Raw genomic sequence first — 11512 nt, forward strand, 5'->3', positions numbered from 1 at the left:
ACTCCTCCTCATACTTATGCAGTCTTTCGTTACTTGACAGTATTACAGCTGTGCACCAACTTTTCCCAAACACATCTCACATATTTTCTGTTATCAAACAGAGTTATCACGTATCCCACTGTCACACCTGGACACTGCCAACAAAAGAGCAAACTGTGGTTTAACACTGACACCTACTGGTACAAAGATGGAATGGCAGCTGCAATGTCCCTGACTTCTAGTTTAAACTACTTAACTTAGGACATTTTAAAATGAAAAGATCAGTCAAAGTTAAAGACAATGATTTTAGTGAGTATCATATTTACAATGTGTGTTTTGTTTTTTTATTTTATTCAGTCCTCCTCAGTGCCCAACTTCAACACATCAAGAAGGTAATGTAGCGTAACTTAAAGGGAGACACACATGGCTAAACTCTTAGCTGCTGCCTCATGTGGAAGCAGAAAGAGTGATCTGTAAGTGTGTGAAGTCCTTATATAATGTGTGCCAGATGAGGGCAATTGAGGGCAAACTAGAGCCTTTCAAAGGAGAGAAATGGAAACAATGTAAGTCTGGTGAGGTGAGGGAGAGTGAGGGAAAAGGGGCAGGAAGAAACAGGAACCTTTGTAACATTAACTTTAAAACATTTTACAGCAAACATGACGGTGAGCTGAGGCACTGTGGGCGTCGGCGGCGGCTGGATTAACATTCATTTAACAGTCTTAATCACATATCATCCCACTGATGTTTAGAAACATCTTCTGTTTTTTCTACTGACTGCCACCCTGTCATGGTGCTGTGCTTGGAGACCAGCTGTTCTCAAGCAGTCTTGAACAAAGTCTCAAACATGAATATGTTTGTGGTGAGAAACTTTAATGGTTTATGATTACAAAACAGAAACAGTGTAATACACACACAGTCACAGCTGTCATGTCTGAAAATACAAGTTATTGCAGAGCTGCAATATAACCTTTAAACATCCCAAAATATTTTACTTAAAAGCACTTTTAAAAACAACCACAAAGTGCTGCATAATAAGACCAAACATGTAAAATCCCAGGCCGACAGTAAAGATACAACAGCAAAGCTGATACTCTGAAGATACACCCCCTGCTTTTATACTGGTTACTGGAGCTTCAGGAGGGGCCAATGATGTCACAGAACAGCAGCCAATCAGAGACAGTAGGATGAAGGTCCTCCATAAGGCAGAGTGTGTCCTCACTTTCCTGTTCAGAGACAAACATCAGTGATTTCAGCTCGAAGCTGGTGAACTTTGAACTTTCCTAACACACACATGTATGTGCTCTGTGACTCAGCCGACACACGTCTTACCTTTTAGCTTCCTCCAAAGGAGCAGAACTCAAACCAGAACCAGGAAAACCACAGAAACCAGACCTGACATGATGGAGGCTGTGAGAGGAGGGCCAGAGGATGGGGACCAGTACCACCCGTCCTCCTCATCTTCCTTTTTTGATTTATTGTTACCAGTAGGGTTTTTTTTATTTGTATTTTCAGGGTCTTTTTTACTGGTACTTTGGGGGCTTGATGTTCTGGAAGAGTGAGTGATTGCTTTAGGGGTAGAAGAAGGAGCTTTTACAGTAGGAGGAGGTGGATCTGCAGGAACAATGTGATAGGGATAGTTCAGTCAGTTTATTATCTGGTCAGTTCATCAGTTCCAGTAGTCTGTGGAAGCTTCCTCACTGATAGACAGAGCTGTCTGAATTCTTGAAAGACTAAAGAAAGGAGCTTCAGGTTTTCCTGTGTCGCCTCCTGTAGAAGAGGATAAACTGAGACTATCTGTCATGAAAGTCTTTATTTATGGACTTTATCTGGCACAGGATGGAGAGGAGTGCAGTGACGGTCTGGGCGTACCCATCTTCTTCTCTCATATTCATCCCAAGACCGCAGACAGAAATCAGCATTATAGAATAACTGAGTTAGATCAGGATCAACTGCAGACGACTAGATCGAGTGATTCTACCTGATTAAACTTTTGCATATTCTCTGCCAAATTGCTTGAATACAATATCCACTATTCTCTGAGTCTCTCAGGACAGCAGCTCCACATGGCTGCGTTCTGATTCCTCTCCTGTACTCCCCTCACACACATGACTGCAAGCCTGCCTACAATACCAAAGGACAGGTGTGTCAACTGTGGTGGGCTCGATCAGCAGAGGAGATGGTCTCATTCCAAACAGACTCCCTGTATCTTTCACAGCAGCTATAAGATGTGCTTTTCTCTGCGGTTAAACCTTAGTGACTCACATTTGTGTGATTCATTCAAATATTCTCCTCTTGAAAGAGAAACATGGGCCTGAAAAGAAACTAATGTTCACATCTGTCAGTCACAACCTGACACTGAGTCTCTTTAGTAAATCCAGCAGTGTTTTAAAGTCAAATAGAGGTTTTGTGCCACCACAGTGAAGATGGACTTCTTTGTTCCTTCTTTAATATTCCAACATTTGTAATGATGGGATAATTTTCTCTGGCTCTGCTAGTTTATGTGACCTGAATACATTAAGAGAACATGTATCGATAAAGTAAGATATAACCTACCACCTTTCATTGATCTGTTTGACATTTCTACTAAAGTCCAGGAAAACAGGTTGAATAAGAAAGATCATTGCACTGACCTCTGACTGTCAGTCTGCTTTTAGGAGACTTCTTATCAACACCAGCTGAGCATGAGTAGAGACCTTCATCAGACTTCTGAACATTAATGAGAGTCAACGTTCCTTCAGGATCAAATCCAATCCTTTCAACATTTTTATAGAAATCAGAGTTCGCCTGTTTACCCTCTCTGGATTGACAGAGCAGAGTCACATTACTTCCTGTCCACACAGGAAATGAAGGGGCCTTCAGGATCAGGGAACCAGCTGACCAACAGAGACACAAACAGAGTGATACAGAGACAGACTTCCACCAACACACAGAGTCATACAGACACAGCTGGAACATCTGTACCTGAAACAATGATGTTGACTTCATCACTACGCTGTCCAGATGGGCTTTCACAGAAGTAAGCTCCATCAGAGGGGTTACGCAACTTGAGTTGACACAGAGAATTTTTAAGAACAAGGCCTTCAGCTGCTCCACACTTCTGAGTGAGTGTTCCTGTGGTCCTCTTCACTGTCCATCCATCAACTGTTGTTCCATTATCATCATCACAAGACAGAATCGCTAGACCACCACCACTGAAGAACTGCTTGTGATCTGGATTTACACTCAGAGAGACTGAAGGGCAGACAGATACACACACAGACTAAATGTATTTGTGTTCTTGTTGGAGTATCACTGATGGTTTTCACTTCCATCGACTCACCTGCAGAAACAGTCAGTGCAGACAGCAGCAGCACACACACACCTGCAACAGGAGGACAGAGGTCACTGAAGGTCAGAGAAAGTGTGAGGGTGTACTACAGGGTTGGCCAACTCAGGCCTCGAGGGCCGGTGTCCTGCAGGTTTTAGACATGTCCTTGATCTAACACAGCTGATTTAAATGGCTAAGTAACCTCCTCAAGATGTCTTGAAGTTCTCCAGAGGCTTGGTAATGAACTAATCATCTGATTCAGGTGTGTTGACCCAGGGTGAGATATAAAACCTGCAGGCTCTCGAGACCTGGAGTTTGACACTCCTGGTGTACGAGCTTCATTCTCTTATAGGGTGTGCAAAAAACTGTGTATAAATAATGCATGATTCATCAACAGAGGTGGGCATTACCAAAGTACAGATACTTTGTTACTGTGCTTAAGTGGTAAAAGCGGGCGGGGCAATAAGTCACAGTACTTCAGCATCTAGCTAGCCCTGCTGAAGAGGAGCGAGCATAAAGGGAGTAACGGTTTATTATATGTCAGGTCATTTCAAATGCAGCGTTTCTATGAGCACAACAAACATCAGCAAACACACAAACTGTTTGTGTGCAGTTTTTCTCACAGTGTGTTACAGTTAACGATCCAGCTGCTGTATTTCAAAGAGAGGAAAGAAAGAGAGCTAACTTCACTCAGAGATGGAGAAAGATAAGAGAGAAGGACAGGAGAGGAAGAAGAGAGCTTAGATTTAAAGGGAAGGATCGCTTAGTGTGATGTCATAAACTGGAAGTATAAAGAAGTCAGGATTTGAATCATCTGTATGTAGGGCTTCTACGATTAGCTGACTAGTCACGATTACGTCGACTATCAAAATCGTCGACTAATTTAATAGTTGACACGTTGTTTGAAGCTTTGTAAGATCCCAAAAGCCGCAGGAATAAGTAGCAGGATTTAAGAGTGTAATAACAGATAGAAACAGAAGATGGCAGCACTGCATGTACAAGAATGTCAGCTGCCATTAAACCCCGGAGAAGAAGAAGCTGTGTCCCAGTTGCCAACAATGGCGGCAGCTAGTTAGTTCTACTACTTTTATTATTCTTTCTGGGTCACAAAATAAATGTTTAACAGGCGAGAATGTAGCTGTGTAAACCTCAAATATCTGCTCAGTTTATCAAGACACCACATATTTTCAAAAGCGCTCCGACGTTTTCGGAGACGTCTGTTACCCACTAGCTCGAAAGCGAGCCGGGGGCAAGGCTCACTAGAGCCGTGAGAACACCGGACTCCCGGCAAATCGTTTTCAAACCCACCGCCGTCTTTCGCTACTCAGGTTAAACATGATATATAAGTCACTTAGATAACTTAAAACATTTTTTTCAGTATTTTATTTGTTCCTGAGTAAATCGGTTTGGCTGAGATTAAAGTTATAGTTTTTACACAGCTGAATAAACGTCAAACAGACAGCTGATTATCAGAAGTGTGAGATGCTCGAGAATGTCCTGTTATATTTTAGATAGCAAGGAGCAGACGGCCGAGTTTATTTAACTTCACCGAAACAATCTGCAAATTTCATTTAAATTCAATAAACTGTCATCTTGTCTTTATTTTTAGATAGCACATATCTTAATCACTTAAAGCTCTAAGCTACTGATAGTTATATTAGAGCAGATGCGTGCTGGTGCACGTTGTACGTCCAATGGATGCATGATATGATTAGTCTAACTAATCTTCTGATTAGTGACTAGTCGACTATCAAAATAATCGTTTGTGGCAGCCCTATCTCTATGTGATGTACTTTCATATTGTGAAATGTCTTGCAAAACAAAGTAAGGTATACTTATTTCATGTTCTTCCATTAATACATGAAAATCCTGGGTAGTTTAGTGCAGGATAAACAGGTTAGCTTGCAGCACTGTGGTGAATTATTTAGAATGTCTTGAGCCAGTGAGGGTCGGAGGTCACTGAACAAACTGCTCTCTATCATGCACGACCATCACAGTCCTCACTGCTGAGGCAACAGAGCTTCCTCATCCCTCAGACTGATTCAACCCGGCTGCCATGAAGAACATGAAATTCTTCCTATGTCAGTCTGACCTTTACTGCTTTTAATTAATTTCATTTTTACATTAGTTTTTTATTATTATTTTAGCTCTGTTATTTGTAGACTGATGCTGCTGTAACACAAATATTTCATTTGTGGGATCAATAAAGTATCTTTCTATCCATCTGCAGTGACTGTGGTGTTCATGAGCTTCACTAAGATAAATGTATTAGATAAGGGTCTTAGCATAAATACTTTTTCAGTTGGATAAATAAGAATGAGCCAGTTGCACTGTGAAAATTAAGTCTGAAGATAACAATATTATTACTATTCCCACAGCCATCTACCAGGATATTCTCTGTCATTGATGCAGTGCTGAGCGGGCCTGGCTAGCTGAACCTGCTTGCTTGTTTGCCTAGCGCTGTTGGGTCATGTGACAGGAAAACATCAAAGTACAAGAGGGGAGAAAAGGGAACCGGCCCGAGCTGTGACACTTGAAAGAAGCAGCAGCCAGGCTGCCTCTGATGAAAGCTTATCAGTGCATACAGGAGAGAAACAGAAACTGAAGCACCGATCTCATTACACTTGTATTGATCCATATAAATCAATGTTAACGATACTTGGATTGATCTGCCCACCACTACATCTGCTGATCTTCTAGTGATCTTAGGGTTGCCCCAGATGCCAAACCTCACTTTAGCACTTTGGCTGTTCTCATTTTTCTGATTGGTTGTGCACGCAAAGTCGAAATCAAAGATTATATATAACAGATTCAAGCTGATTATAATGAGAATTTGGATGGAATAACATCCAATTCAATTAAATTTTATTTATATAGCGCCAAATCACAACAAAAGTCGCCTCAAGGCGCTTCATAGATACAGAGAAAAGCCCAACAATCATATGACCCCCTATGAGCAAGCACTTTGGCGATGGTGGAAAGGAAAAACTCCCTTTTAACAGGAAGAAACCTCCGGCAGAACCAGGCTCAGGGAGGGGCGGGGCCATCTGCTGCGACCGGTTGGGGTGAGAGAAGGAAGACAGGATAAAGACATGCTGTGGAAGAGAGACAGAGGTTAATAACAGATATGATTCAATGCAGAGAGGTCTGTTAATACATAAAGAGTGAGAAAGGTGACTGGAGAGGAAAAACTCAATGCATCATGGGAATCCCCGGCAGCCTACGTCTATTGCAGCATAACTAAGGGAGGATTCAGGGTCACCTGGTCCAGCCCTAACTATATGCTTTACCAAAAAGGAAAGTTTGAAGCCTAATCTTGAAAGTAGAGATAGTGTCTGTCTCCTGAATCCAAACTGGAAGCTGGTTCCACAGAAGAGGGGCCTGAAAACTGAAGGCTCTGCCTCCCATTCTACTTTTAAATATTCTAGGAACAACAAGTAGGCCTGCAGAGTGAGAGCGAAGTGCTCTAATAGGGTGATATGGTACTGCAAGGTCATTAAGATAAGATGGGGCCTGATTATTTAAGACCTTGTATGTGAGGAGCAGGATTTTGTAGTAGTGATGTGCGATACCACTGATTTCCTTTCCAAGTAATATTCAGGGTGGTATCGACGATACTGATCCGATACCGATACTTTGTACAAAAACGTATTTTATTTATTGTATCTCAAATTATAGCATCATAACGATTACAGGACATCAGATTACTTGTTCTCATCACTTAATAATGCAGAGTTTATCATATAGAAATAAGAAAACTGAAGTTGTGCGCTATTTGAACACCTTGCCTGCCTGCAGCACTAAAGGACTCCATGAGAGACGTCTGTCTCGCCCTAGCAGCACCTGTCCCTCTCCTCCTCGTACTTTCTTTAGACCGCAAAGGCCGGGTTGTCAGGTGGAAGCAGCCTCTGAATTTGGACACCCCCGCTGTTTCCGGGCCGGCCAATAATAATGGTGACATTTAACGTATTTTATCCGATAAATAAACCCTGTAAAATGTATTTATCACCCCCCCCCCAACAGCCCTTTTGAATGTCTTCCTAGTATGGCCACAACACCTCACTCTTGGAGCACTTTTTTGCCACATGTATTGCAAACCACATCTCAGCTGTTTGTGGAGGTAAAATACGTCCGCACAATTACGCTCAGCCATTGTTGTGAGTGCGCACGCCAAGGGGCTGCGAGACATTTATAATCAGAATCAGAATACTTTATTGATCCCTGGGGGAAATTATTTTTTGTTACAGTGCTCCATTATAAACCAACATAAAACAACATTAAGACAAGACAAACAATACGCTAACTAAGAATAGTACAATATATACATATATATATACATAAGTCACTCATAAACAAATAGCTGGAAAAGAAACATGTGTAGTTGTATATACAGCCGTATTTCGCACATGATTATGAAAGGTGGAAGAGGAAGTAGTTCCTTTGAATGTAGACAATCCAAATGTTATAGTTTCTTTCCATTTCTTTCCTGTTAACGATAAACTACAAATTTACTCTAAATTACTAAAATATCGATATTTTAATGTGAGAATCGATTCTAGAACATAAATCATTGGTATCGGAGGAATCGATATTTCAGGATCGATCCGCACATAACTAGTTTGTAGGGCTACTGAAGTTTGACTAGCTGATATATAATGATGCCCTACGTGATCGCTAGCAAAACAGCTACGTTAGCATAACATTAGCACAGTGAAGCTGAAGAAGGAACGCTAACGTTAACGTGACGGTTTCTGGTGGTTGGGGACATATGCAATGGCATGGCAGGATGCTATAAACGGACCAAACTTCCCTAGTAATAAAGTAACTAATTACTTTTGAAAAAAATAATCTGTAAAGACTGCCAAGAGAAGTCCTGCCATTAATTAATGCTCCAATCTTAAATATGATCAACCTATCTCTAATAATCAGCTATGTACCACAGGCCTTCAAGCTGGCTGTAGTTAAACCTTTACTCAAAAAGCATCTCTAGACCCAGCAGTCTTAGCTAATTATACACCAATCTCCAACCTTCCTTTATATCAAACATCCTTGAAAGAGTAGTTGTCAAACAGCTAACAGATCATCTGCAGAGGAATGGCTTATTTGAAGAGTTTCAGTCAGGTTTCATCACAGCACAGAAACAGCTTTAGTGAAGGTTACAAATGATCTTTTGAACAGGTTATAAAACAACAGTGTAAGAACAGTTTCATGATGTAAGATGCCAGTTTTGACAAGTACAGACTAGTGGAGAGTCGTCTGGATTATCAGTGTAACGGTCTCATCCTTCTCTTTCTCTTTCTGTGTCTTTTACATTAGAACCTGTCAATCCCGCCCCCGCATCACCCTGACTTGTATTATGAACAGGCTTGTGTCCACATGAACGTGCAGACTTTCCCTTTTGAAAAACAAAACAAAACAAATTTTTTGTTAATATAAAATACACCAAATCGATCTCCAGCACCGTCAGATGGAGGTGCTGGTCAATAAAGCCTCTAAACAGTAACATATCATGAAGTCAAAAATAGAAATAAATAGAAATAAAGGCACACAGCTCTGATGCATAAAGACTTGTGAGCACAGAAGCAGGGTTTATGAAAACCTTCTCTCAGGAAGAAGTTTTTCCAAACAATACTGAAGTTAATGCACACACACTCTGATCCAGCTCAGTTCATTTTCTTTCAAACATGTGCCTTCACAATCGTTACAAAATAACCATTATTTGTTTGAAAAGGAGCAGGCAGAAGTATATAGTTATTTGTCCCTACCCCCTCAAGTTTCACCTCTCATTCATTTAATTTTATTTTAGTCTTAAATTAAACAAACAACATATGAAGCAAAGGTAAGTTTTTCATATGAAAAAGACAGAATGTGTAAATTTGCAGATTCACAAGTTATGAAAACAAACAAACAAAACAGAAAAGAACAACCGCACCATTTACAGCAACATTACCGTCCTGGGTTAACCCTGTTTTCTTCATTCTTATAATTATTTAAAATAAGTTTTTTATATTTTGTTTTCAACTGGTTTATGTTTTAATTTCTTTTATTTCTTCTGTTAGACTGTTCCATAATTTAACTCCTGCAATTGAGATAGATTTTTAAAGTTGTTCTAGCACCTTATATTTTTAAATTCCATTTCCCTCTTAAGTTATACCCACCTTCTCTTTCTATGAACAATTTACAGATTTCTTTTAGAAGCAATTTATTTCTTACTTTATACATTATTTGCGCTGTTTTAAGCTTCACCAAGTCTTGGAATTTAATAGCTTGCATTTTGACAAAGAGTGCATTTGTATGGTCCCTGTACCCCACATTATTTATTAATATAATGACCCTTTTCTGTATTATAGTTCTTGTTTGTGTGTTACTTTTGCATGTGTTTCCCCGGACCTCTACACAGTAGCTCATATATGGCAGTAGTAAAGCACAGTATAATATGTGCAGTGCTTTCTGATCCAACATATGCTTTGCTTTACTCTGATCCAGGTTAGAAACCCAAAGGAACAACCCTGCTGTCAACCACACCTGTGGTATTTTAGAAACTTTCAGAAAATCCAAGCACACAGAAGCTGAACACACATACTGACACACTGCCAACATCTGTGTGTGTAAAGGAGACACACACACTGAAAAAACTGCTCCTTCAGTGTGTGTGCTGGATGAGAGGTGAGAAATTCTTCTTACCGTGCAGCAGGATCACAGACAGCAGCCTCATTTTCATCCTCACAGTCCCGTTACAGAGCTCCTCACTGCCTCGGACCTCACCCTCCTCTCAGGAGACTCTCAACAGGAAGCTACACCACTCTGACAGGAGGCACCGCCACAATAAAAGCTGTCCTAGATAAACACCTGTGCCAGTCGTGTCCTGGTCATGTGTTTCAGACACGTACAAGTTAACCAGTATCCAGCATCAGGCTCAGACAGCACAGGCCTCCCAACCACAGCTAACACTGGATTAGTCTTCAAGTTTTCTTTCTGTTGTTGTAATACTGTATTCACCTTACAATATGGTGCAATATAAATAAAACTGGAGTGAAAATGACTGGACAAATTTACAGTGATGTGATCAAAATCATCCAACATGAGCCGTGATTAAACTTTGCTGGAAGAAAGTGAAGAGAAAAACAAAGAGCTTTGATTGGACAGTGAGTCAGAACTCAAACTGGGAGCGGTCAACATCAGCAGTGTTGGTTAATTTCAAAAAGTAATTAGTTATACTTACTAGTTACTTCTTTAATAAAGTAACTGAGTTACAATATTTTAAAAGTAACTAATTATTAGGAAAAGTAACTATTGCGTTACTTAGAAAACGGTGTGCCACCTTCTGAGGTCCAGGGTATAATCAGCTGTTTTTGACTGCTTTTGATGTTTCCTCTACATTTCAACTTTAAAAACGATTTACTTTGCCTTGTTTGGTATCATTCTTTTCAGCACAAGCTCACATGTCTGAATTTACTGTTATTTTTTTTCATTTTGACATACTGTATTAACACAACTGATCTAAAATCAGATAAAGAAAACAAACTCTCAGTAGAAAAAGTTTTATTTTTTACTGTAACAACCACAAACATGTTTAACGAATCATTTTCAGAACTTGAAATAAAAAATATAAATTGTACATTTTAAAAACCTGTGCACAAGTTTTGCAAATAACAAATCCATTTGCAGCTATTTACATAAAAATGCAGCTTTTCTGATAATGATTTACTATTTACAGAACAATCAGGTGTTCTGCATCAAATAAGCTCCACACAAATTATTTGTGCGACTTCAAAAAATAATTTCTAGCCACTATAAGACAAAGAAGAACATGACAAGCTTCATCCTGTAATGAAAGCTGCTGTGTGCAGCCATGCAAACTCACAGAAACTGGGCTTAAACTCAAAATGCAGCTTGATTTGCTGACCGCGATAAGAGCCGCTACAAAACATTACAAAACTTAACTGATGACAGAAAACTGGGTCCAGATTAAGGAAAATACAGCTAAGAACATGTCTTTATCAACACTACCTTTCATTAATGCAAAGTCGGTCAAAAACCCAACAATAGAAAGTACTCTCAAGGTGTGGACAACAATTATCTGTTTCAAAGACCGTACCAGTGAGAGGCAATCGAAAGAATTCCAGCCTTCTGTGTGAGTCAGTGGCTTTAGTAGGTGGGACAATGCAGGCCTTTGGAATTTAAAATCAGATGAGAAAATAGGAAATTATTCACATACTTTTTGGG

General features: G+C 40.0%; 1 protein-coding gene across 1 annotated transcript; it reads right to left on the reverse strand.

The window, feature by feature from the left end:
- Positions 1–756: 756 nt before the first annotated feature.
- Positions 757–10062, reverse strand: LOC146389465 (uncharacterized). The gene is made up of 6 exons (XM_084911551.1): positions 9971–10062; positions 3299–3340; positions 2941–3210; positions 2610–2852; positions 1309–1590; positions 757–1202 (listed from the first exon to the last, which is right to left on the reverse strand). The coding sequence occupies exons 1-5, from the start codon at positions 10005–10007 to the stop codon at positions 1337–1339; spliced, it is 846 nt and encodes a 281-aa protein (XP_084767677.1). The 5' UTR covers positions 10008–10062; the 3' UTR covers positions 757–1202; positions 1309–1336.
- Positions 10063–11512: the final 1450 nt, after the last annotated feature.

Source organism: Perissodus microlepis, chromosome 3, assembly GCF_051167445.1.
Source record: "Perissodus microlepis isolate ML-2025 ecotype Zambia chromosome 3, ASM5116744v1, whole genome shotgun sequence".
Classification (NCBI taxonomy): domain Eukaryota; kingdom Metazoa; phylum Chordata; class Actinopteri; order Cichliformes; family Cichlidae; genus Perissodus; species Perissodus microlepis.